Source organism: Pyrus communis, chromosome 13, assembly GCF_963583255.1.
Source record: "Pyrus communis chromosome 13, drPyrComm1.1, whole genome shotgun sequence".
Classification (NCBI taxonomy): Eukaryota; Viridiplantae; Streptophyta; class Magnoliopsida; order Rosales; family Rosaceae; genus Pyrus; species Pyrus communis.
The window spans coordinates 24,670,986-24,698,343 of NC_084815.1; the positions used below are offsets into that span (position 1 = coordinate 24,670,986).

General features: G+C 35.7%; 4 protein-coding genes and 1 pseudogene across 5 annotated transcripts; 2 read left to right on the forward strand and 3 right to left on the reverse strand.

Moving 5' to 3' along the window:
* Positions 1 to 714: 714 nt before the first annotated feature.
* On the reverse strand, positions 715 to 5,789 carry LOC137713148 (uncharacterized). Of its 2 annotated transcripts, none has more exons than XM_068452412.1 (10): positions 5,404 to 5,789; positions 4,203 to 4,424; positions 3,782 to 4,016; positions 3,393 to 3,562; positions 3,092 to 3,234; positions 2,779 to 2,956; positions 2,052 to 2,622; positions 1,822 to 1,934; positions 1,201 to 1,444; positions 715 to 1,093 (listed from the first exon to the last, which is right to left on the reverse strand). In XM_068452412.1, the coding sequence occupies exons 2-10, from the start codon at positions 4,391 to 4,393 to the stop codon at positions 866 to 868; spliced, it is 2,073 nt and encodes a 690-aa protein (XP_068308513.1). In that variant the 5' UTR covers positions 4,394 to 4,424; positions 5,404 to 5,789; the 3' UTR covers positions 715 to 865. The 2 variants fall into 2 exon arrangements, with proteins under 2 accessions (XP_068308513.1, XP_068308511.1); XM_068452410.1 differs by having other exon boundaries at positions 2,043 to 2,622; positions 5,404 to 5,788.
* A 6,570-nt stretch (positions 5,790 to 12,359) lies between these two features.
* LOC137711966 (replication protein A 70 kDa DNA-binding subunit B) lies at positions 12,360 to 19,288 on the forward strand. Its single transcript, XM_068451117.1, has 6 exons — positions 12,360 to 12,417; positions 17,820 to 17,967; positions 18,362 to 18,635; positions 18,732 to 18,831; positions 18,929 to 19,053; positions 19,126 to 19,288. Exons 2-6 carry the CDS (start codon positions 17,824 to 17,826, stop codon positions 19,209 to 19,211), a joined length of 729 nt encoding a protein of 242 aa, XP_068307218.1. The 5' UTR covers positions 12,360 to 12,417; positions 17,820 to 17,823; the 3' UTR covers positions 19,212 to 19,288.
* LOC137712415 (uncharacterized) lies at positions 15,538 to 17,824 on the forward strand. Its single transcript, XM_068451495.1, has 2 exons — positions 15,538 to 17,680; positions 17,820 to 17,824. The coding sequence occupies exons 1-2, from the start codon at positions 15,538 to 15,540 to the stop codon at positions 17,822 to 17,824; spliced, it is 2,148 nt and encodes a 715-aa protein (XP_068307596.1).
* Positions 19,289 to 22,598: 3,310 nt separating the features above from the next.
* Positions 22,599 to 23,532, reverse strand: LOC137712416 (ankyrin repeat protein SKIP35-like; annotated as a pseudogene).
* A 1,782-nt stretch (positions 23,533 to 25,314) lies between these two features.
* Positions 25,315 to 26,979, reverse strand: LOC137713985 (transcription factor BEE 3-like). Its single transcript, XM_068453346.1, has 6 exons — positions 26,571 to 26,979; positions 26,365 to 26,484; positions 26,163 to 26,231; positions 25,982 to 26,050; positions 25,820 to 25,897; positions 25,315 to 25,703 (listed from the first exon to the last, which is right to left on the reverse strand). Exons 1-6 carry the CDS (start codon positions 26,931 to 26,933, stop codon positions 25,608 to 25,610), a joined length of 795 nt encoding a protein of 264 aa, XP_068309447.1. The 5' UTR covers positions 26,934 to 26,979; the 3' UTR covers positions 25,315 to 25,607.
* Between the last annotated feature and the right edge of the window lie 379 nt (positions 26,980 to 27,358).

A 27,358-nucleotide genomic window follows, 5' to 3' on the forward strand; every position in this document is an offset into this window, starting at 1 on the left:
AATTTTGTCAAAATAAATTATGTTGGAATGACCATTGCTACAATTGGAATCCCTCAACTCATCAAAACATGTTGCTATAGTCATTTTCGTCAGCTTCGTGAGAATTTTGTCAAAATGAGTTATGTTGGAAGAACCATTGCTATAATTGGGTTAAAGTTGAGGGACCATTACTACAATTAGGTTAAAGTTAAGGGACCATTTGTCCAATCGGATTAAAGTTAAGGGACCAATGATAATGAATTTTTAGTTGAGGGGTCATAGCTTAGCTGCACATTTTGATGAGTTGATGAACCAATGGTAATAGATTTTTAGTTAAGAGACCATTGCTCCAATTAAGTTAAAATTAAAGGACCATTGCTACAATTTACTCAATCGAAATGGACGGATGAAAGAGAAAAAAAGGATACTACAAACCCAAACACCGCACATTGACTACAACAGATGTGCTACTTTATGAATGTTAATTTAAATTTTGTTCCTTGTAATTTAGATTAGGTTAACGAATTTAGATTAGGTTAACGATGCGCTTCCCTTTATGCACCCTCTTTCGGAAAAAAAAGAAAACTGATGTACTGTGATAAATTCAAAAATGGCAGCAGGACGCAGGCCGTCTCTGTTAGATCATTTGAACAGTTGCAGATTGCATAAGCAGCCCTATGATTCATCCCGGCGGACTGCGGCGGAGAAGCAGCAGATCATAAAATTAGGAATAAATTGGACAAACAAACCTTTGTATTTATATTCTTCCTTTTTTTTCTTAAATTTCATACTGATTTAGGAGTTCATTCGACTTCCTTGTTAAGATTTACACACACACACTAACTTTACCTGAACAAACTAACACATTTCACAAATAGTTACAACATCATTTCTTCTTCTTCTCTTCTTTTTCTCTTTCAAGAATAACCGGCGCTGCGGGTATGCTGAACCACCACTCTCGCAATCTTCTCGTCCATCTCTCTGTGCTAGATCTCCTCACCGGCGAATAACATGTAAACGTCTCCAAAAAGATATATAGAACAATATATTTAACGGGCAGAAATGCCAGAGCCAAAGCCATAACTACAAGAGCTATCGCAAATCTTTCACTCGCCTGATCATCATTACACAGAATCGTTATCCATGGTCAATGTGCTTAAAGTATATAAATTAACTGAAGACGAAAGGTGGAGGAACAAGCAAGGAATAAGAGAGCGGAACCTGAGGAAAAAGGGACAGCAACAAGGCACGTAGCTTGAGAAGAACAACGTTCCCATCCTGGATGATCCCTTCAGCTTGAGATATTGCGTTCTGAACAGCCAAAAGCTGCTCCATCGTATTCATCGCTGGAGGGGCTAACACCTTAACCTCGTGAGTGGACTTTCCTTGGCTAAAATATCGAGTGAGGACCATGAAGACCGCAATAAAGATGAGCGTCAGTGCAAAGGCATAGCTCAGCCATCCCCTGAAAAGTGCTGCCTGTGTGAGTCTAGACAAAAATACTACTGGTGTGGTGTGGAAAGAAACTCTAGAGTATCAAGATCCAAGACCATAATAATTCCCATTGAACTCGATTTCTTCTGTAGCTACACCCACTTTCTCATTCAAAGAGTTTTCAAGAAATTTAAAACCTACGCATTTTCATTTCAAGGGATTGTTACTGTCACCAAAAACCATGTTACATTAAGTGAACATCAAAGTTTGACTATGTTTTCATGTGGGATAAATCATAATCATACTTCTTAATTATTCATCCCTTTTTCCCACACTCCCCCTCATGCGTAAATCCAAATTAAAGATTACTGAGTAAAGAAAGAAATGAAATTTCAACTGGCAGTTTACCTGCAAATGATGTAAGTGAAAACACAACAGAAAAGCAAAGACTTCAACGGATCCTCCCACAAAGCCAAAGAAAGAAGGCACGTCCATAGTTCCATCATTGGAAAGAGTAACTCCTGAAAGTGCTCAACAAATTTAGACGATTTTTCTTGAAAATCGAGTGACTCATATGCTAGGTTAGAGAATATAGGCCAAATTAAAACTTAAACAATATCACCAAATACCTTCATTACCGCAAAATTTGTATCGATTCCTTCCACTTTGACTCCATCTACTGTTGCTTGCGCTAGCGCCACTTTTTCATAGTTGTTTTTAGATTCCTTAACTGCTTTTTCAAGCAAAGTAACTTCTCCCACAGTTATCTCACCCACGGCAAGCCCAGCCTCAACAGGACTACTAGAACTTGTTCCAAATGAAAATCCCAGGTTAGAAATCATGTCCAAGGCTGAGATCGAATACATTCCACCTCCGGGCTTAGATTTGCTAGACCTATCGAATTCCTTAAAAGTTGACATATCTGCCATGGTTTCAAGTATCAAGTCTCCACCTGGTAATTGATCACAAAGATTGAACATTAAAAGACCCTCGTAGCGTAAATCAGTTTGAGAGCTAATTTCTTTAATTGCTTGTAGTCGCAGAATTCCAAGCACCGCCTTTGAAAGTGCTTCATCCTTTTTAATCCCCTTGATCTGGTATTTATTTATAAATCGATGAACATATAAAATCTCCCGTATGATTGCTAGCCAATAATCGCGACGTGTATGCCCCTTCAGCTCTGGGAACTCTATTATAGCTGGTTCTGATCTACAGAAACAACACTACTGAAAGTTTATAATCAAGTTCTAAGAAGAAGACAATCTTTAATAGCTACATGGTAGCTACATGGCTGAACAAGTAAAAAGACTAAAACACTAATAAGTAAGAAAAAGAGCACCAACAATAAGGTAATGCTTAACTTACAACGAAACTGATTTATAAAAGACTGCCTTGTCAAACAGTCTAGTACCCCAGGGGCCAGTCAACTCGGGTTTCACAACCTGTTTTAAGTCATCTGATAGATCATATTGTTTCGCCTTGTCATAAGATACAACACGCAGGGCCTCAAAGTAAAGTGCATGGTCTGTCAGAATTAACCTTCCTGCTTATAACACAGTTAATTTGGCATTGATTATCTTCACATGTGGTAAATCCATAATAAGATCCGACAAAGATGTGATATTAGCCAACAAAGATATTTGAATTGTTTAACAATATACATTATCCATCAACATACCAGGCCATGTAGAAATTCCTACATGCTCAAGAACTGGCTGGGTAGTGACTGTTCCATCCACTTCCAGAATCTTCTCTCTTTTTGATGATCGCATGGCAGAAAGAAGTGACGACTCTGATTGGCTCCTCATTTTTCTTATTGCTCTGTATGAGAAAAATTTCAAATTCCTAGGACCAGAATGAGTGTCTGATACCGGGTACAAGAAATACGCTTCCAGAAAATCCATGAAGTGAAATTTAAGAAAATGCAAGTTTGAAGGGGAGAGAAGGAAGAAACTGCGAACCTATGGGAGAAAGCGTACCTTTCTAGTCCACTTAGGTACTTGTCGTATGTGAAGAACTGAAGTCTCCCATCGCTTGATGATGCAAGCACCTTAAAAATATTTTCACTGGTAATCACATTTGCAATAATAGGAACTGCTGGAGCTATTCTAGAGAAAGCCTCTACCCCAACGGATAAATCCTCATCTAACTGCACAAAAGACGAGGACCCTTATTGACATGTTGACATTTAAAAAAGCACTACAGTGCTAAGAATCACTTGAACCCTAAACTATTATTTACACATAGTCAAAATGTGTCTGTTAAAAAAGAATGTAAGAGATTGTATAGCGCATATGCAGTACTGATAGGAGTATCTAAGAATATCAACAATATAAGAAATAACCTTCCAAGGAAAAAAGAAACTTACATTTAGTAAGGGTTGGCTAGCAGCAGCTGGAGCCTCCCAAGCTATCATCATGTCATATGTCAGGCGTCGAAACTTTTTATCAGCCAGATGACCTGTTACTTGAGTGGACAGAGCAAGTGCTCGAAAACAGCAGTATTCCAAAAAGTTCCTTGCATAACACGACGGATGCTTTATAGATTCAGAAGCCTCAGAATTGAAGCCTTCACGAAGCTCAGTTGTAGGAACACCAAGGATTCTGCATCATTTGTTTCTAATCATTAGAAAATCATTTCCCGAAACTTGTATGTGATTCATATGAAGTTCCCAACAACAAGGAATAATTTCCAATGAAGCCAAAAACATAAGTTGCACATGTTTCATCCAGTTTTACTGTGATAATGTAACAGTTGACAGAGTATTAGGTGGATAGCTGAAAACTTACTTTGAACATCTTCGGACTACTATGTTTGCAATTGGAGATAGCTCTGGTACCCAATTTGTCCGGGCCGAAGGAGATCTTTCCAACTCCTCCAATTCTTCATCATAAGGGCTTCGATTTCCAAGCAACCATTTGAAGGATCCTTCTCTTACAAAATTTTCGAGCATATTTCTGGTTTTGCTTGCCACGGCCATACCAAGTTTTTGCCCTCACTGTGTATCTTAACTGTAAAGAAGCAAATTACCGTATATGTCACAGTTCTTAAATTTAACTGAGGACCCCGATTTCACAATATTGCACTTCTCAACCTAAAAGAGCATAAATCGATCAAGGGCACACTGTATAGGCTGCTCACTGGAATTTATGTTCATCAAAAACTCAATACCCCATCACTTTATATTGCGTAATGCTATTCACACCATGTTTTTTATACCACATTTCTATACCACCTTAGGTGGCATATGATGTGGACAGCCGCATCATTTGAAAAATTTGCAAAACCCAAGAAAAGGAAGGAGAAAGATTCCTCGTATACTACAATCTACAATCATCATTTAATTAACTAGTTTTTCTTAATTATTAGTTTGTTAAATAATGAACTAAATTTAAAAATCTGATTAATTCAAATGATGTGGCTGTCCACATCAAATGCCACCTAAGGTGGTATGAAAATGTGCTACAAAAACATGGTATGAATAGCATTACTCGTACATTCAATCAAATTGACATTTTATAATAGTAAAGTTTACTCTTTCAGTATATTATGATTTCACTTATCATAGGTTCACAACGAAATTCAGAAACTACAATAATTACCGCACCAGCAGGTTCACATAAACCACCACAACACCATAATCACACGCTATTCGAAATCCCAACAAGCAAATTTCAGCAAAACATGAGTCAATAAAGTTCACTCTTTCAATGTATTAAGATTTCATCTTTCATAAGTTCATACCAAAATTCAGAAACTTAAACAATCACCAAACCAGCAAGTTCACAAAAACCAACAGATCAAAAAATCACTTGCAATCCGAAAATCCAACAAACCAAATTCCACCAACAACATCACAAATTTCTTTAACTTTCCACGAACCAATTCCAGATTACTCACAAAATACAAAAATTAATCAAACCCAATTCTCAAATTCCACTAACAAACTAAACCCAGCAACTATTACCAACCAAAAACAGCACAACTTACCACAAAATGCACATTCAAGAAGACCGCCGCTTTCTCAGCAATCTCAGCTTTTGCGAACGAAATTCTCCAGATTTCTGCAACATTTCGCAAAACCCACCCCAGATTACACGCTCCGAACCAAAACCTACGAACCCAGTTCACCAATTTGCGAAGTTAATTGAGCAAACGAAGAATCGGTCCGAGCTACGTATGAAGGTGTGGAGGATCAAATGTGTCGTGGTTTGGGGGTTTATTGTATTATATTCGAAGGGAAACTGAGATTGTTAGTTAAGTACAGAATTCCCGGCAACTGTGACAAGAGAGGTATCGTCGTCTTAATTACTCCTCCGGACCTTTTGTTCGTTGAGAAAGCGGTACAAGCAGGTTTGATTCGCTGGGCTAAGGAGCAGTGGGTGGTAAAAAGCTGTCAGTGTGAATTACTAAAGTTATTATAACTTTTAAAATGTGCCCTATTTAAAGTTGTTGGATCAAATTTCTAAGACTCGAATTATGTGTCTTAGTGAATTTGGTGGAAGCGATCCAGAGAGGACCCTGGATCCTTTCCCATATAGTTTAACCATTTACATCATCATCGGGTCTTATTTTCGCAATGAGATATATTCCGAATATCTGAAGACTACAGACCGAGAGATCTATACTATTCAAGAAAAATAAAATATTCGGACCGTTCAAGTTTTTAAGTGTTTATGAAGTAGGGCAATAGGAATTATCTATTCTAAAACTAGGGAGCAATTGACTGTTCATTGGGCTACAGTCAAATTTTTGCCCCTCGATTTCACGCTATTTACAAAAAAACCATGAGAATTGGGCTGGGTTTAGGACGAATTACCCCTTCATTTCACCTTATTTGCAAGAAACCCATTATTTGTGGACTAGGTTGGAAGGGCAATTTTGTCCTCTCGGTTTTGAGTGAATTAAGGGGTTGCCGTGTAAGGGTTCCACTTGCTGTCTTTCATTTATGGTTTCGGGGAAATGAAGCTCTCACAGAGAGCGGAAGAAACGGAGAGACAGACAGACAGACAGAGAGAGAAAGAGAGAGAGAGAGACAGAGAGAGAGAGAGATTTTGAGGGGAAGACAGCGCATGGGGGGAGGTATGGCTGATGGATTTCAGAAGTGGGAAACTGGGTAATATCTTCTCGGTTTTGACTGAATTCGAGGGTTGTTGTGTGCTGTCCTTCGATGAGGGTTTCGGGGGGATGGAGACTGTGACAGAAAGCGAAAGAGAGAGAGAGAGAGAGATGACGATGGAAAGAGAGCGAAGGGGAAAGGTGTGAGTCGTCGATTTCAGAAGTGGGGATACGGATTATCCGGATCTACCGCTGCATGCCTGGATTTCGAAAGATAAGTGCTTTTAAATTTATTTTTTTTTTTTCTATCAGCTTAGATCTGCCTGTTTGTTGTGGATTCTTTTCGAATTTTTTAGTGTGTTAGGTCAGATTTTGGGGGAATCATGAGAGATATTTATTTCCCTTATTAGTTTTCTTTTCTCTCATTTTGCACATTGATCTCTCTGTCTGCCTGTTTGTTCTCTGTCTTAAGATCGATTAATTTTTTTTTTTTTTTTGGAGTTTTTTGTATGCCTTTTTTTTTTTTTCTTTTTGTTTTCCAGGTTATAGATCTAATGCTCTTTTGTATACCAATCTTGGTATACCAATCCAGAAATCACTCACAATCGTCTATGCTCTGTTGTACCTTCAGATGAGTCACTTCTTGCTTTTGATTTTGGACTCAAATAATATTTTATTATTTCTTGCATTTATATCTGCTTGCATGATCAGATGAGTCACCTTGCCCTTTTGATTTTGTACTCAAATCTTAATATTTTATTATTTCTTGCATTTATATCTGCTTGCATAGTCACTTTGTCCTTTTGAATTTGTGCTCAAATCTTAATATTTTATTATTTCTTGCATATATATCTGCTTGCAGGTTCGGTTTGTCATTTTGATTTCGTACTCAAATATTTATATTTTATTATTACTTGCATTTATATCTGCTTGCATGTTGTGATTGAGAGGCTAGAATTAGTTTACAAATCTTTCTGCACTGTTTGGTTGGTTAGGTAGCATGCTTTTGTCTTTTTTTTAATCGATTTGGGGATTTTCTGCCCCTCTATTTATTCATTTGCTCTCAGTTTTGTTTCTCAGGTTCCTGTGTTTTTCTGTTAACTGTTCAAAGGTCCATTTTTTTCCGTTTTGTAGTTTAAATTTTGTCTATTATTCTGTCTGGCCTACCATTTCAATTCCAATGCTCTTAAATTGTATGCATTTGTGTCTCTGTGTGTGCATATGAGGTTGTGCATCGACTTCTCTGCTGCCTAATTTTAATGCAATTTTTTTTATTTCAATTGTTTCAAGACGAGAAAACTCATTATTCTCTTATTTTTATGGATTGCAGGAAACGTCCTGCTGACTTGGGATTTCAGGTTTCATTTGCTAACCCTAACTTTTTAATGTTGTGAAACAATTACTGTTTGTACGTTCATTTGTTGTGTTGTTGTATTGAATATTTTTGTATTGTTCTACAAAATGTTTTTCATTCCGTCTTTGTTTTTGGACAACAAAGTGATTAATTACGAGTCTTTGTAGATTAATCTGTGTTTCATTTCCCCTGTCTGTCTATCTTTTACCGATTGGTTTTAGATATGTATATGTGTGACTGTTTTGAGAAGGGTATTATGTTGCAGTGTATGTTTTGCATCTTCCACTTTGGTTTGACAATTAAAAAAAAGAGGTGACATATGTTATTAGGCAGTTTAGATGTCAAAAATTGTTTCCATACCAAACTTGAGACGTCAGTGCCTTACATTTGAGCAAGGCGTTTGCCCCGGTTAATTTATTTGGTTGTCCATGTAAGCATGGCTTATACGATTATTAGTGTCGTTTTTTTATTAAATTGTTTTATCATTTTGGGTGATAGGAATATGTATGCATCTCGCCTCCCTTTGAAGTATCAACAATGCACAGAATCCATATGTATGCATCTGCACTCCCTTTGAAATCAAACCAAACCAAAAAACCAAAAGAAAATTTGAACTGAACCGGACCGCACTTGAGCCTCTCTTTATCTATTTTCCCTTCAGTGTGTAATGAATATACTTACAAAACGTGTTTTGCATTGTCATATATTTTTCTTATGTCTTTTATGCAACGTTTGCATATGTACTTACAGTCTTTTCCTCCTATGTGTAGGTTCTCTTTGTGGTTTTCTAGCAGTTAATCGTTTGTTCCTTACTTTTGTGGTGATTACTTACTCAAATTTACCCTGGTTAGATTTCTCATCTTCTAAATATTCATTTGTGTCTTTGATGACGTTTTGCTTTAAGTTTTGTTTCTCAAATGATATATATATTTCTGGAAGGGTTTAGTTGGTTTGTGTTGCTTTGATTAATTAGCAAATCGTTGTAATGGCCGTGTTGTTTGTTCGTCTATGTTGTTTCTTGCATAGAAAGTTGGCTATGTCAGTAAGTAAACCATAGTGATTGGCGTCCGGTTTGTTCCTTCATGTGGTATCATAGCTAGAAAAGTGACGATACCTAGGAGGGTTACTAAAACTGAGCAGGGCAATTTAGACGTGTTTTGTGTTTTGACATCTTTTTCTTATGTCTTTAACATTTGCATATGTACTTACAATTTTTTCCATCTATGTGTAGGTTCTCTTTGTGGTATTCCCGCGCTTAATCATTGTTCCTTGCTTTTGTAGGTGATTGCTTTCTCAAATTTACCCGGTAGGATTTCTCATCTTCTAAATACTCATTTGCGTCTTTAATGAAGTTTTGCTTTAAGTTTTGTTTCTCGAGTCATGCATATATTTTTGAAATGGTTTAGTTGATTTGTGTATTGGTTTGATTAATTAGCAAAATCATTGTGATTAACGTATTGTTTGTTCATCTATGTTGTTTATTGCATAGAAAGTTGGCTATATTAGTAAGTAAAGCGTTGTTATTGGCTTTCAGTTTGTTCTTTCATGTGGTGTCATGCCTAGAAAAGTGACGATATCTAAGAGGGTTACTAACACTGAGCAGGGCAATTTACCAATATTTATTGATGGTGTTAGTCAGGATGATTTTGTTTTGCAAGATGTACCAACCTCTTATGATGATGAGTTTAACAGTGTTTCAGCCTCTTTAGCATTAGATAAAGAGGCGAGCAATCATGTCCAAACCTCTGCACCGGTTTTAAAACAAAATGCCTTTGTGGATTCGAGGGTTTTAATTTCTATCGTTTGTTGCAGGTTGCAAAGCAGGAAGTTCTCACTTGAAGATTCAGTTTAAGGTACTGTTATTATTATTTTTAGTTCTTAGAATTTAATGTTTCGAACTAATATGATAATTTGGTTGTGAAATGTGGGATTTGTGTTCGGCTTCTGTTGCGTATGTCATGTTCTCTATTTTTATTACTGGGTGGAGATTCCATGTATTTTAGGTCTCTACAAAACACCTCTTTAGTTCTAGGGGAGGAACTAAATAACACATTGGTGGACTTGTGGATGTTTTTGGAAATACAAGAATTTTTTTTTAGCACTAAAGTTATATTGGTTGTAAAATGGTTTTGGAAGATGATTGTCTCATTATATAAACTGCATATATAAGGATATGGTGAGAAAACTAATTAAACTTAATCTTGGTGATGATTTTGTTCTTTGGAAGTTGTTATAAAGCGATTCAATTTAGTTGCTTTTTCTGTTTATGCTTCCAAACTCGGTTTTTGAGAGGTTTTTGGTCACCCAATTTTTTTTTTGTTTATGGTTCATTTTTTATTAAAGTTTTTCAATTGTTTTATATTGGGTTGCGAATGTTTATGGAAGTACAAGATTTTGTGCTTTTGTGGATGTGAAGAATTTGTGCGTGCCGACCTTGATAATGAGTCGCCGATAGATAACAGCCCTCAAATTTATCAGAGTTTAAAGTGTGTGCATTGAACTCTTTAACTCAAACCCATAGAGATCTCTGAACTTCGCACCAAAATCCAGTGACCATGATATGGACACTTGGATACCTACGTGTATGTAATTTATTGTAAATATGTTAATCATTGTAAATGTAATTATAAATAAATTTTCACATGTATGTAAATATGTTGGTCATTATAGTTTCTGGTATATTTTTCCTGAAATTGTTTTGGTCCCTCCTACAAAGCCCTGATTTCTGCTATTAATTGCTGCTGAAATGTGACTTTTCCTATTAGTTTTTTACTCTTCATATTTATGTTGCTTTTAGATTACATTTGAATTAAATAATGTAGTTAAACTTGATGTGAATTCTCCCTGGAACAATATCCTCAAATTTTGCTATATCCTCAAATTTTTTATGATGTTTGTTGTGTATTTTGATGCCTTTTCTAATTTTTCCAATGTTTTATAAACATACGAACAAAAATCAAAGAACAAAAACCAAGCCCATGGATAATCTTTATTTCTCAATTCTTCTAGGCGGAGGACAATAATCCATAAACTCTTTTTCTAATTATGCTATATGTGGACTCTATTATTAATCGAATTTTTTCTCATGTGCATAATAGCTCACATGCATGGTAATAAAAACAAATGTCATTGCATAAATATTTTTGCCTTTGCATACGTTGCTTTTCTTCAACTTTGGCTTTGACCATCGTAAAACCTAAAAAAACTGGCCTTATTCCTGATGCCTAATTTGACATACATGACAACCGGAGGGATGAATGAGAGAACGAAAGGGACTCATCCTTCTTTAAGTGCTTCAATAATTGCTATTGATAACTGGTCTCTCTCAACGAACTACAAATTATTCAGAAAAAAATTTTTTCGTAATTTACATACTTAATAAAATGAGTATAAATAATCTTATAACAAACACAAATTGGTTATTCAAACAAATTTATAAATATTTCTATTCATGTATTCTTTACTTATAAAAAAATAATTAATGTATTTTCTTTGTTGTTTCAGATTTTTTAGAATTTAAACAATGTTGCTCAAGTCTACAAAATTTTATCTTTTTAAAAACATTTATTGACATTATATTTAATTTTTGATTCAGAGAAAAAAAAAATGGTGAAAGAGATCGATCAAAAAGAACAACAAATTCTAGGAGGGGTTTTGGTAAAAGATTTAAGAAGATTGGTAAAAGCTCGAAAAGAAGAACAGCTTCGAGGGACAAAATTGTTTTATTCAGAGACTGCTCCAGGACCCAGCACATCAAGAGCACAAAAAATAGAAAAAACAAGAATGGGTTTACGTGTTTATGGAAAAGGTGTCAATCGAAACAAGTTGGTCGTCCACACTATGTATTCACCTACAAATCGTAGTAATCCACCAAAAGAAAATGTTCAAAAAAACTGTTTTGGGTTGTACAATTGGATTTGCAAGTTTAAACGTCCGAAGAAGATTGGGATGCTCCTTGTTTGGTTCATCTCCATTGTAGTGGTTTTCTGGATTTTAAAAAATATGTAAGGATCAGCTAGATTTTCAATTTTGAAAAAGGTTGTGTGAACCTTTTTTGTTGTCTGATAAGTATAACGATGTAAACAATGAAATGGTTTTTTGAATTGTGTATATGTAAGGATGGTTGACGTATTAGTGTAATGATGTAAACAATGAACTCCCTCATCAGTTTAATAATTAAGTGCTATTACTACTCATTTACACACTTTTTTAGTTCTCATTATTTCATTGCTGCCTTTAACCAAAAAAAATAAAAATAAATCATTTCTACCTTAATGCAATTTTTCCCTAATTTTGCGACTTCATATAATTGATGTTCATATTCCATTTACTATATAACAAAGATAATCACAATATTCAGAAATAATTCATGTTTTGCTTCAACTTTAATTTACCTTTATTTTTATATTGTTTATGTTTATTCGCTGGTTGATCTATTGTTTACCTAGAGTTGTTTTTCTTTTTGTTTATTTCATTGTGTCGTGTATGTCCTTACATTTATAGTTTTGTTTGGTTGTTTATCTTTCTATTATCCAGGTTTTTGCAATTAATTCCTCACACTTGCCAGTGATTCCTTTTGCAACTACAAACTGGTTAGCTTTCTCGCTTTTTACATATAAATTGGTTTTCAAATTAAACTTTGATCTTATTCACTTTCTTTGTTTTCGTTTTAGAGAATTAAAAAATTGTTAATTTTGGTAGATGTGGAGAAATGTTTAGGGTCTTAACATAATTTATATGTGGTTTCTTCAATTTTGCTATTTTGTGCCTAAAACCTTTACAATCTTTGACAAGATTACTAAAATTAAGTGCTCTTTATATCTGGTGTTAGTCAAATTTAAGTAGGCTTTTACTTATGCGATTATATTTTGGGTGCATTTGTGTTTTTAATGCACCCTTTTTTACGTGTGGCGATTTAATTAGTGAGTAAGGTGTAGTCATTCGTATGTTTTTTTTTTTTGTATTTGGGTAGTGTTATGCCTAGGAAACTCAGAATACCTGGGAAGGTTGCTGAAATTCAGCATGCCAATTTGCGCATCTTTAATGGTGATGTTTATCCAGATGATGTGGTTTTGCAAGATGTCCCAACTTCTTACGATCAAGAATATAACAATGTTTCAAACTCTTTACTATCACATGACAATACAACCAATCCTGTTCAACCATATACATCTGTTTTGAAACAAAATGCATCTATTAGCGATGAATTCAACTCATCTTCGTCTGTTGCTAGCACTTCACATGAAATCACCGTCCCTATTTTTCTTGCGAATGATGCCACTTTGCGTGGTATATTGGTCACTGATACTGAAGCTGGTCATTCTGTTAGAAGCTCACATGTGATTGGTCAAGCCGCTTATCAAAAAAAAAAGAAAACGTATGTGCTCTTACAATATATTTATCTTTGCATTTTTTTTGGCTTATTTAAAAACTTAACTTTTGCTCGCTGCTTTGGCGATGATTTTGTCGCTCTTTCTTTTCATAGGTGGTGTTCCAGATTATATTGATTTTGGCCCTAGAAATTTTCAATGTCAATATTGTGGCGCTTTATTTTGGTCTACAGAGCGATTAAAAACAAACGCTTCTTCTACTAGAAGGCCACAATTCACTGCATGCTGTATGAGTCAAAAAGTAAAATTCCCACCTGTTAAGCCTGTCCCTGCTTGTTTGGACCATCTACTAAATCCAACAAAATCTCAAGAAAGTTCACATTTCAAAAAAAATGTTAGATTGTATAATTCAATGATGGCATTCACTTCAATGGGGGCTAAAGTTGATGCATCAATAAACAAGGGTCAAGGTCCTTATGTTTTTAAGATTAATGGTCAGGTGCATCATTTAATGGGTTCTTTGTTGCCTCTTGAAGGCGAGAGCCCTAAATTTGCCCAACTCTACATTTATGACACTCAAAATGAAGTGAACAATCGTATGAGTTGTTTTCCTCATTTTGAAGCATCTTCAAAACTTGACGAACAAATTGTTGGTGGGCTCATTAAAATGTTAGATGAGTGTAATGAGTTGGTTCAATTATTTAGACTTGCAAGGGATAGAATTAATCAACAGTCAGCAAGTTCTTTGCGCTTGTGTTTGTACGGCACAGTGAACAATCATGATGCGCAATATAATCAACCAACATGCGACGGCATAGGAGGGTTAATTGTTGGGGATATCGGTCAATTTCACACCGAAAGAGATATTATTATTGAACACAAGGCCACTGGTTTACAAAGGATAACAAAGTTGCATCCTAAATATATGGCTCTTCAATATCCTATTCTTTTCCCGTATGGTGAAGATGGATACACCAAAGGTCTTCCTTGGAATCCTGCTTTTAAGGGGAAAAAACCCAAGACTGGTGGGGTGTCTATGAGAGCATTTCTAGGTTACCAAATTCAAGATAGACCAGGATAGGATAGCACCCTGTTGAAGGGTGGCAGATTGTTTCAACAATATTTAGTAGATGCATATGCCACACTTGAAGAAGATAGACTTGATTTCATTAGGACAAATCAAAGTTCTTTGAGAACTGAGCGTCTTAAAGGAATTCATGAGGCGTTAAAAAACGGAAATGCAAGTGGTTCAGACATTGGTAAGAGGATTATCTTGCCAACTTCATTTACTGGCAGTGCTAGGTATATGATAAATAATTATCAAGATGCCATGACTATATGTCGTCACTTAGGAAATCCTGACTTATTCATCACCTTTACATGCAATGCTAAGTGGCCAGAAATTATTGAAGATCTACGTGAAAGACTTGGTTGTAAGGCTGAAGACAGACCAGACATCATATCCAGAATTTTCAAAGCAAAACTTGATCATATGATTAAGTATATAAAATCAGGAAAACCTTTTGGCAAAATTGAATCTGGTTAGTTATTCACTTTTCCCAATTCTCAAGATTATTTGTTTGTTTTCTCTTATGAGCATAAACCTTAGGCGCTTCGTTTTCATGTTTTTGTCTTATTTTTCTCCGAACAGTTATTTACACAGTTGAATTCCAAAAAAGAGGTCTCCCGCATTGTCACATCTTGGTTTGGGTCAGTAAAGAGTATAAATGTCATTCTCCTTCTGATGTGGATTCAATCATTTCGGCTGAAACTCCTAGCGAAGTATTTGACAAAGATGGGTATGATGTTGTTGCACAGTATATGATTCATGGTCCATGCGGTCTTGCAAATGAAAAATCTCCTTGCATGAAAGAAAAAAAATGTTTCAAGAAATTCCCAAAACGTTTTGCAAATGAAACTACTTTTGAATCTGATGGTTTTGTCACATACAAACGTAGGGAAATGGAGAATTGTTTTGTTGTTAAAAATGGAGTCAAGCTTAATAATGCATTTGTTGTCCCTTATAATCGTGAATTATTATTAAAGTATCAAGCTCATATAAATATTGAATTGTGTTGCCAATCAATGCTTATTAAATATCTTTTCAAGTATATAACCAAGGGTGTTGATAGAGCTAGAGCTGTTTTTTAAGATCAAGAGTTTAATGAGATTCTAGCTTATCTAAATTGCAGATATTTATGTCCTTATGAAGCAGTTTGGAGATTGTTACAATTTCATATTCATTTTAGAGAACCAGCTGTTCAAAGATTATGTGTGCATCTACCTTCTGACCAAAATGTTGTCTTTAAAGACAATGATAGTTTACACTATGTTGTTAACCAACCTGATCTTCAAAACATAATGTTAACAAAATGGTTTGAAATGAATACTCAAGATCCTAATGCACGCCAGTTGTCTTATGTTGAATTTCCTTCGAAATATGTTTGGAATAGTGAGAATAAAGAGTGGACTCGAAGGAAAAATGGTAAATCTCTAGGTAGAGTTGCATATGTTCACCCTGCTGCCGGTGAATTATACTATTTGAGATTATTGCTTAATTATCAAAAAGGTGGCTTTTGTTTTGATGATTTAAGAACAATTAGAGGTGTTCTTCAACCCACATTTCAGGCTGCGTGCAACTCGCTTGGCCTATTGGGAGATGACAAGGAGTGGAACAATGCAATGTTAGAAGCGATGGTTACCGCATCATTGCATCAATTGCGACAATTGTTTGTTACATTAGTTTTGTTTTGTGATGTTGCTGATCCAGCAACTTTGTTTGAGGCACATTGGAAAATGATGTGTGATGACATCTCGATAAAGATGATTAATGCTTTTGGCTTGCAAGATATGTCTAAGTATGAGGATGAACTTAAAAATTCTCTTTTGTATGAGTTAGAAAAGTTGTTTGTTGCTTCAAATAGTTCTCTATCTAAGCATCATCTCCCAATTCCAAGCAAAGATGTCATAGATAGACTTAAGAATAGAAGTTTAAGAGAGGAGTTAAACTACGACACTGAATCATTGAAAGAGCAACATTCACAGTTGGTTGCACAATTGAATAGAGAACAAAAAATAGTTTATGATAGTGTCATAAAGGTAGTTGATCATAATAAGCCTGGTATGTTTTTTGTTCACGGACATGGTGGGACTGGTAAAACTTTTTTGTGGACTACTATCATAGCTAAGATTAGATCAGAAAACCATATTGTTTTGGCAGTAGCTTCATCTGGAATTGCCTCCCTTTTGCTTCCTGGAGGAAGAACTGCACACTCTCGATTTAAAATCCCTATTAGCATTACAGATTGTTCACTTTGTGAAATAAAAAAAGGAACTCATCTAGCACAATTAATTAGTGATGCAGCTCTTATTGTTTGGGATGAAGCACCAATGAATCATAAACAATGTTTTGAAACTTTAGATAGATCTCTTCGTGATGTTCTCAAAGGTTCAAAACCAGGTTTTGACGATTTGCCATTTGGAGGAAAGCCAATTCTCTTTGGAGGTGATTTTAGACAAATTTTACCTATTGTCCCAAATGAAACTAAGGCTGACATTGTTGAAGCTTCGTTGACAAGCTCTTATCTTTGGCCTTCTTTAACCATTTTTTTTCTCAAAGAAAACATGAGACTTTCAAAAACAGGTTTGAATGAAAAGGAAAAACAAGAGTTGGCTGATTTTGCTAATTGGATATTACAAATTGGAAACGGTAGTGTCACTAATTCTATATTGTCAACTGATGAAGAAAATTCTTGGGTTGAAATATCAAAAGACTTTCTCATTGATTTTGAAGACAATCCCATTGAAAACATGGTTTCAGCAGTGTACACAGATTTTCAAAGAAATTTTCATGATGTGTCATATTTGAAAGAAAGAGCTATTGTTACACCGCGAAACGGCACAGTGACTGAAATAAATGATTTTATGTTAACTATGGTGCCTGGTGAAAATCGCACATATCTTAGTTTTGATTCTGTGTCTTCTTCAACGGAAAATGTTGAAAATCTTGATATACTATACCCATTAGAATTTTTGAACCAACTTGACTTACCTGGTTTGCCACACCACAAGCTGGCATTAAAAGTCGGTATGCCAGTAATGTTGCTTAGGAATTTAAATCAAAGTTCTGGATTGTGTAATGGCACAAGATTGGTGGTGATGCAATTAACTGATAGAATTGTGGAAGTAAAGATCATAACGGGTAGCAACATTGGTGAAAGAGTTTACATTCCAAGAATCATTACTGAGTCATCACAAAATAAATATCCGTTTACTTTGCGAAGAAGACAATTTCCTCTCAGAATTTGCTATGCAATGACAATTAATAAGAGTCAAGGACAATCTTTGAAGATTGTTGGGCTATTTCTATCTCAAACAGTTTTTTCTCATGGACAGCTCTACGTTGCATTATCTAGGGTCACCTCAAAAAAGGGTCTTAAAATTGTGATTGCTCATGATTGTGATATGCCTTACGGATACACAAAGAACATTGTTTATAAAGATGTTTTGAATCGTTTACATGAAGGTGTGTTGGTTTGTGTTTATCCATTCATTTTTCTTTTTCTCTTTTTACCTATTTTTTTGAATTCTAATGTATTCTTTGTTTCATCTATGTGTTGTATGATTTTAAAGTTTTTATTTGCTTTTAAATTTACTTTGTATAGATTGATGGAGCATATGCCAATTCGTCTTTTGTTACCATACAACCCAATAAGCAAACTACAAGTTAGGATATGCAGAATTTGGGTGACAAAAAATATTGGAGCTGATCGTCAACCTGCAAGTTTGGACTGTGTCTTTGTTGACAAAGAGGTTAAATCTTTACACTTTTTTTTCATTATTAAATAGGTACAAATTTATATATGTCGAAATGCATTTATCATACAATTAGTATTAATTCAATTTTTCCTTCTCATTTATTCACATTCCATTTGGTTTTGTATTACAATTTCAATCTTTAATGCATATGAGAAAATATTTAAAATCTACATCATTTTATGCATATTTTTGTATAAATGTCAATCTTTAAATTTTCAAATCTATAAAATAGTAACTTTGTTACTTTGTATGATTTGCTTTTATGCATATGTTACTCTATGCTATAGCCATACAAAACATGCTTTATACATTATTTGATATGTGATTTAATGCATTTTTTGCTCATTTAAAAACTAATCGATCTAATTTTGTTTTTCCCATCCAAAAGGGACATGCAATTCAGGCAACCATGAAACCCTGGGACATCCAATTCTTTTTGGAGCATCTAAAAGTTGGGATCGTGTATGAAATAGATAAATTTCGTGTTATCCGCAACAGAACGTCAAGCAAAATTGTCCCTCACGATGCTATGCTTGAGTTAAACAAAAACACTAGCATAGTCCCTGTTGAGAAACCAAATCAAGTGATACCAATGCATTGGTTTAATTTGATTGAATTTGATAACCTTGACCAAAGAGTTGATAAAGATGTACACCTCACAGGTAAATCGTCTAATTTTGACGATTGTCGCTATTCTAAAATCATTGTTCTTAGTTTTTAACTTAATAAGCTGGTTCTTATAACTGTATCGTATGTAGATGTTTTTGGTTGTCTAATGGCTTTACAACCAATTGAAAACATCACTGTGCAAAATATTAGAGTTGAAAAAAAGCGAGACCTCCAACTTCAAAATACTAGGTAAACCATACTTCTCTTAAACTATAATTACATGTTTATACATATATACCCATATAAAAATTACATAAATAGTTTTGACTCCGTTTTGCAATTGTAGAGGTGAACAAGTTACAGTTACCCTATGGGCAGAAACTGCAACAAACTTTCAAGAAGATGCATTAAAATCGCTTTCACCTCCTGTCTTCATTGTTTTGACTTCACTCAAAGTGAAGAAATATAAAGGTTATATCTTAACAAAATCTAAATGTTATCGCTTTTCTTTTGTATTTATAATTGTTTTCTTTGTATTTATAGGAAAACCTGTTATGGGAACCACAGGCTCAACGGTTTGTATTTTCAATCCTGATATCCCACTACTTTCAGAATATGAACAAAAGTGAGTGCACAAATCTTATTTAATATTTATTTTCGTTTTTAATTTTATAGTCTATATTCTTGGACCTAAAAATTTGAAACTCAGGTTTGAATACCTCAAAACACCCATTGAAACTCTACCAACTTCTGCTGAAAAGTATGAGAAAAGTACTACTATCGTTGATTCAGAACAAAAGACAATTGCAGAATTGCTTCTTCTTGATCCGACATTAAACAAGGTCAATCCACCATCACTAAATTATCTCATATTTTGTCAATTGTATTATGCAACTACTTTGCAATTGATTGGTTGTTGTAATTTGGAAATCACATTGTTTCTTAGTCTATACTATGTTGTGTATACAAAGTGTCATGTTGTTTGTTTGTTTCTTCATTTATAAGCTTCAACACAAAAAATTAAACAATTTATATTTTGTGATTCAATATACATTTTCCAAATGTCATTTCATGACCAAAATCTGTATTCTACTTTATATTTTGTGTGTAAATGCATTTTATAGGGTGCAAATGTCATGTTTGTGATTTTGTTCTCAAAATGTCATTTGTATTTGAAAATTTTACATCATACCAGAATACAAGTTTCATGTGTCAAGCAACAATTGTCGATTACGATCTGACAAATGGATGGTGGTACAAGTCGTGCTCGTATTGCCACAAAAGTGTGAGAAATACAAATGGAACCTTTCAATGCTTTGAGCATGGGCTGCTCAAAAAAATGCCTGAACCATGGTAATTTCCTAATTTCTTCTTTCTACGTTGTTTACATCTCTTTGCAATCAAAATTTTGTTTTTATTGCAAATTTTTTAAACTGCAAAACACATCTCATGACATCTTCATCTCTTATTTAGGTTTAAGATGAATTTTATTGTGGATGATGCCACAAATCAACTCAACTTTTTAGTGATTGGAAGGACTGCTGAAAAACTTTTGGGTATTTCTTGCCACTCTTTGGTCATAGAAGAAGGCTATGATGACTCTTCTGTCTTGCCACCACAGCTCCAAAAATTGGTTCACAGCACAAAAAAATTCCTGCTCCGTTTTGGAAATCAAAACAATGAGTTTGGCAACACCGACTTTGTTGTTCATGGAATAATTGAGGAACAAACATCAGTTGAACCAAAACTTAGTTCAATTGTACCACGTACACCTGCTAAGAACATTGGAAAACAAGTTATTGATGCAACAACCCCTCTCCCTTTTACTACCCTTGAATCCCAGACTCAACAAATCCAATCAGCTGCAACAAACAAGGGTGTAAAAAGAACACTATTTGTTGAAAATGAACCTTCAAAAGCTCACATGTTAATTTTTCCTTTTCAAGTAATGTTGGTATTTCATTAAACAAAAACATCATGTATGCACTTTATAATGCTCATTTCCATCTTTTTTAAATTTGACATGTATTCACAGCAAACATGATGAGGGGAGCCAACCACTGTCTACTAATTCAACCAGAATCTCAGCAGAATTCTCTAACTTGGTTGTCCCAAAAGTTGAACCTGCAGAGAAAAGTCCGATCAGTGCTTTAAGAAGTAGATCACAGACAAAGAAAATCAAAGACAAGTATAATGACATATTGTTTACAATAATCTATGCCAACTTGGACAATTACTTACTTTTTTGTTCTATTTTGCTGCTCAGTATTGGAGATGTTCATTCGCCAAAGAAATGAACTATGGAAGACATCGTGATGGACTACTGCAAAGGATCAAACATATATATTTTTTGGTCATCCCACTAACATGGACATATACTTTTTGCGAATTCGACTACTAAAATCAACTAATGTACATACCATAAAAACATGTTTATTATGTTTTGCAACTGTTGGAATGATACAAACCCCTGCAGAACATGTATTTTGTCATGTTGTATGAACAAACAAAATATGTGTAAACTGTATGGTACTTCAGTCTCTAATGCAAGGACACTATATTTCGTCCTTGCAACTATTGTCAACGTAAACTTTCATTCAAGTAATTTTGATTGCATACTGACTCTCAATATTGACTTAATACATAAGCAATGTAAATGAAATTACTTTTTCTATAGATCAATTCACCCATATCTTGCTTTTTCTTTCATTTGGAGATAATTGTATAAATATGTGGTTTTGTAAACGTTACTCATGTTAAACATACGTTCTCTAACTTGCTACATTTATGAATGCAATTATATTACTAAAGCATTTTCAATCAATTTTCTATGAATATTATTCATCATCTAAAAACCGGCAGCAAAGCGCGGGCATTCATCCTAGTGTAAGCTAAAGGGGGCGTAAGATTGAATTGAGTAATTCTCTTAAACCTTTCCTCCCTCTCCCTTCAAGAAAAACGAAATCCTCATATGGCTCTCCTTGCTCCAGCTTGGAGCTGACGGCAACCTAACTTCCACCTCTTTCTAGCCATCTTTCCCTCTTTCTCTTCCTTCTCCACCCTCTGCTTCTTCCTCTTTCCCCATCTTTCCCCCATCCTTCCCACATTTTTCTAGCCTTCTTTCGTTCTTTCCCTCTTTCCCGTCCATTTCCAATCTCTACATCTTCCCTTTTTCCCCTTCTTTCCTTCATCCTTCCCGCATCCTTCGACTCAATTGGTTTTTTAATTTCTAAACTTTCTCTTTTGATCTTTGTTTTGGCTTCCCTTAAGCTTTGTTCTTTAAACTTTCTCTCAATTCCCATGAGCTGGTCTCAGAACTAGACCTTCATGGCCCTCTTCCGCTCGGATGCTACTTTACGTCGCGCGTCCTCAACCATCAACCTCTGCTACTTGCCCCATGTGTTTCTCCTAGGGTGTTGGGTGGCTGTCAAAGTGCTTTTAGCACTATTTGGTAGGATTAGGGGAGTGCTCACTACACAGATGGCTCATTCACCCCCACTTTTCGTTGATCCAGTTGTTTCGTTGGTTCGTTCTCTTGGTGGTGGTGGTGGTGGCGGCCTTGTGATGGAGGCACATCTGGTGTCTGTTGGTTTCCTTTCCAGTCTTAGGTTTTTTTTGTTATTGTTAAGCTGGCCACTTTTGGGCCTATCTACTGTATTTTCTTATTCATTGTTGGACTTGTATTTAGGTAGTGGGCTGCTTTTTTCTTATACTTGCCTTTTTGTAATTAATGGAAGAAATTTAGTTTGACCAAAAAAAAAAAAAAACTTGATTTATTTCTTGATGTTATTATTACGGTCACTTGGTATTTGGATTGATCCGATAAAAAAATAAGTAGGCTAATATGATCCGAACACAATTCCTCAAATACCAAGGATATATCAGATTTAGAACTTAATTAAAACAGTAATTAAGGGCTTAACAAAATGCAGACTGAGAGAGAGTAGTGGCAAGAAGTTGTGGGATTGATTTCTGCCATGACCAACGACCACCTTAATTTACTTGTACTGTGATCTTTAAGGAAGACGATGCTCCAAAACAGCTAGGAGCTCTCCGCACTGGCTCACCCCATCGAAGACTCCACCACCAAGCCTTCTCACAGCTTCAACAAGCCGCCCTCGCAACCTTAGCGACACCAGACGGCTGCCCTGTGCCTTGACACACTCTCTGTACAGTGGCAAGCAATGGCTGCCCTCAGCTCAGGGGCTAGAAGATCCAAGGAGACAGGAGATTCACCCCACTTTAAAATCCTCACAATGTTCATGTAGTGTTCTTGTCCTTATCTTATTCCGTCGGAGAAGGCTTTCTCTAACCAATGTTCCTGAAAAAAAGCCCTCATTTCAGACATGCATCGTTGTTCTTATCCAACCGAGCAATATATTCTGCAACAGCATAAGTAGCTGCAGGAAGGGTCACCTAAGAAATCAGAACGGAGAAGAAATGCAAGCCCGCGAAGAGAATTAAAACCACCATGTTTACCAGCAACCTTGAGAATTCCAATGCTTTTGTTTGCATGGAAATCATGAGGAAGTTGAGGAAGTAGATAGGCTGCAACAGCAACATGGCTGTTGGAAGTTGCAGCCATCAGAGCAAGGCAGAAATCATCATTCGTGCAACCCTATTTTACAAACCACTCAACAAGAAGCTTACAGCCAATCTTAGCAGCTACCAACACAATCTCTGCATTCCCGGCACAAGAGGCTTGAACAAAACAACTATCGAAAACGTAATTCTTCACACCTCCTTTCACCAGCATATCAAATAAACCGGTAGTGCAGTAGTTTCCCATTTCTCATATGCGCAGCCGTGATCAAAAGAACTAGAGAACAAATACAAGGCGAGGCAAGCAACACTGAAGGCCATTACGAATTACTTTGACGTTAGCTGGTTACCAGCAAGATATAGGAAGGTTTTACATGTGAATTCCCAACCTATGATTTCAACAAACATCTGAATTCCCTCAGCAAAACATTGTCCACAAAAAACCACACCCCCATCACACTCCAGGACAAGATCATGATAGCCTTTGGGCCATTTCAGTGGTTGCAAACTTGCAATTAGCAGTAGCACTGGAACTTCATACGACTGTTTCGGTGATGAAGTTCCGAAAAAGTAAACCAGTCCCACACTTGTCTGAACAACAAAAGCCCACCTTGGTTGATTATGGGCTGTTTTAATTAAAGCCCATGTGTGCACTAGAGGAACTAATTATCATGACTTATATATAGCTCAAGGTATTTTCTAGGGCAAATTGTAGTTTCGTTTAGTTTCCGTTCAAAAGTTGCGCGTGATGTTCACAATTCGGGGCCAAAACATCAATGAAAATTACTTTTGTGGACTTTAAAATGAAATTTTAACTATGTGTGTCAAGTTCATATGCTACTTATGGACGCATATCTTGAATCTAATTAAGACTGATGCAAGCTCCACCATTTGAGTATGATTGACACTTTTGTACCACGACATAGATCACCTCGAGACACCATACAATTACATAAATAGTTCGTGGTGAACCAGATTACATTGAGGTTTATGCATATTAATATAATGAGATGCATGCACATTTTAGGTTTCCTTTTTGTGCTATTTTGAGTTTTGCCATAATCTAGTGGGTGCAATGATTTGAGATTTTTGACAAGCTAACATCTTCCACTTCAAAAGCTTCTAATCTAGGGTCCTTGAACTTGCCCATATTAAGTTATTAGTACTTTCCCAACTCCACCTAATATGTGATCTCCTCAATCCAATTTGTGAATATTTGGCATATCCATTCTCCATTGCTTTTAGAGGGGGACCCTTGAGTCCTCTTCCTCCTCTTTGTTCATGCATATTGCATATTACTTCAAGAGACTTGGTCAAAAGAGGGGTCAAAGAAAAGAAGAAAGTTTGAGTGGGATATGAGGAGAAAACAAATTGGAAAGTGGCTTTTGAGAGAGAGAGAGAGAGAGGTTCATAAGCACTTATCATTTTACAGAAGTTGGAGATCCCACATTGCCTCATGCGCTTAAGGGCATGTTCTGGCCCATTCTTGCTGTCCCTCCAAGTTTTCATGGATGCATTGCACCTATCTTTCCCTCTTTCGACAACAAAACTTGAAGACAAAAACTTCACATTTCTCTCTCTCCCTCTCTCTCTCTCCCCCCAATCATTCACCTCATGAATTGGCAACCTCCATGAGATTTCATGAACTCTATGGGTTACTTTCAGTTGTCATTTCAAGCTTGGGACACTTCGGTTCATGGGTCATAATCAATACATTATTGCCAATTAGTTACTTCCAAGTTCCAATATTCGGTCGACATAAAATGAAAAGAATTTATTTATCATTGAAACGTTAAGATGGAAACCAATCAAGCAATGTAATGTGGACAGTAAAACAAACGACAACGCACTAAAAGCTTAAAAGACTTGGCGATGCCAATACGTCCATGTTGCATCTGAGTCGACATAAAAGATATATGTCCAAATTTTTCAAATTTCCCATGATCTTAAATGTACAAGTTGGTGGCAGTTCAATGTTGTTCGCACATTAGACAAGAGAACATGTACTTACTAATCATCCAGCCGTTGCCTTAGCAGTGTCCTTTTAGTTGACAGCTTAGTGTTTATCCACCCCTTATGGTTATGAGTCATGACTTTATTATGTTACATAAAGTCGGTTTTGCATATATGAATTATATCAGTTGATTAAGGCAGTATGTCCGATCTCTTATATTCGAGTTTAAATCTCTCTTAAATTAAATTAGGTAATTATAATATTGGAACAGCCATGATAATTACTGATTATAGTTAATAAAACCACAACAATTAGGGAGAAAGTTTTGACCGTGTGCCTTGTATTAATCTCAATAAATTTCCCAACATACAAATTAGGGTTTTACAAGTTTTGATTTTCCACTTGTGCCAGACATATATAACATGAAGTGGGGACAAAAATCATAACATCTGAACTGTAGGAGTAGGACATGGGAGAGAGAGCATCTTCATGTGTTTGGCATCCAGTAACATCATCCAGAGTTCAAGTCTCAGGGGGACCAAGTTGAAGATGTTGATTGGAAACTAGCACCAAACCCTCCATATCCTGCAGCTTCTCTCTTCAATCTCTCCAACTCTGCTGCTATCTGCAACATAAAAATAGAAACCTTATTAGTTTAGTTTTTGAACACGCAAAATTAGGGTTCCATCCCTCACCGCAAAATTTTTTGACTGAAACTTTATGCGTTTTCATGTTTTGTACCTGCATTGTCTCCGTAACATCAGTACTTGAGTTGAAGTCATAGAAAGAGCTTGCTGCAGCCAGCCTCATAGATAGGAACTGAAATATTCGACGCGAAAAGAAACATTAATTTTCCAGAGGAGAACAAATTAACAAGAAATATTCGATCATTGTCAAACTAACCTCAATCTGGTTCTGCAAGGACTGAACATAGTTAATTATCTCGTCCAACATTACCGCCATTCCCATCGTCTGTAATTTACATTAACAAGTTCGTAATTAAACTTACGATTCTTAAATTTATTAAGTTATTAATAAAATTTTACTGAGATTAATTATGTTACAAAATATATATCTTAATTACCTTGTTGGAGCACCCTGGGACAATATTTTGCAAACATCTCAGTCTTTCATTGATTTTTCCTCTTCTAACCTGATTGACAACATTCACATAAACATTTATTAAAACCAAGAAACAATGTATTTAACAAATTTATCTTGGTAATTGAATTACAATATCGCTTGAATAATAAATAAATAAACGAATTACATGCAAATTTAGTTACCCTTTCTGCTAGACTGTGGCTATCAGTAGCTTGCCCTCTCCTGGCTCTAACATGAACAACTTCCTTTGGTTTCTCATCTTCCTTCTCATTGCTCTTGACCCTCTTTCCTCTTCCTGCGCTCTGCGAATAAACGAACAAAATTAAACAGAGAACTATACAAGGCAAAACAAATTCAAGCAACTGAGAAACAAGATTTAAATAGTTACATTTTTTCGCGTAATCCCGGTTTCGGAAACTGGGGGAGTAGAGATTCCAGAGCTGCTCTGTGATGCATCATCCACTGCTATTCTCTTCTTGCTTTCATTTCCATCCGCAACTATCTGATGAACTTCTAATTTTGGAAAGTTTTCGACCATGTTTCCGGCAGGGAACTCGGGTTCTTGATTGCTGAACAAGTAACTGTCGTTTGAGAAGGGCATGTAGGTGTGGAAATTCAAGCTTGGATATTCCATGACACTTGGAATATTGAATTGGTCTGCAAACTGGTTTACTAGTTCCATGTTTGGGTCAATATCTAAGAAAGGAAATGAAGGTTTAATGCTTTGAAAATCTTCTGTGAATTCAGACATTGGTCTTTCTTTTCTTTTTTTTGGATTTGCAGAATCCGCTGCTTGAAGGCTTCAATTGGGTTTTTGGATAATGTGGGTGAGGAGCTACTATTTATAGTGAAGGAGTTCTTGTGCATGTAATCTCAAATAATTGACCTTATCATGGATGAGTGAGGAAGGTGTCCACGTGGCATGTGTCCCCTATGGGCCCTATTTCAGGAGATAATACAATCATGTTTCCAACCGGATCTTCTCTGGATCCTTTTGGTGAGATCTTAGAGATCAGTAAATTGTGTTCATTCATCGTATATTGTGTGGTTACTTTTTGTCAAGTACTGTTTATGTTTATTTTTAAATAAAAATATTTAAAATGATTTCTGACCACACGATATACGATGAATGAACATGATTCACAAATCTCTAGAATCCCCACAAAGAGGATCCAG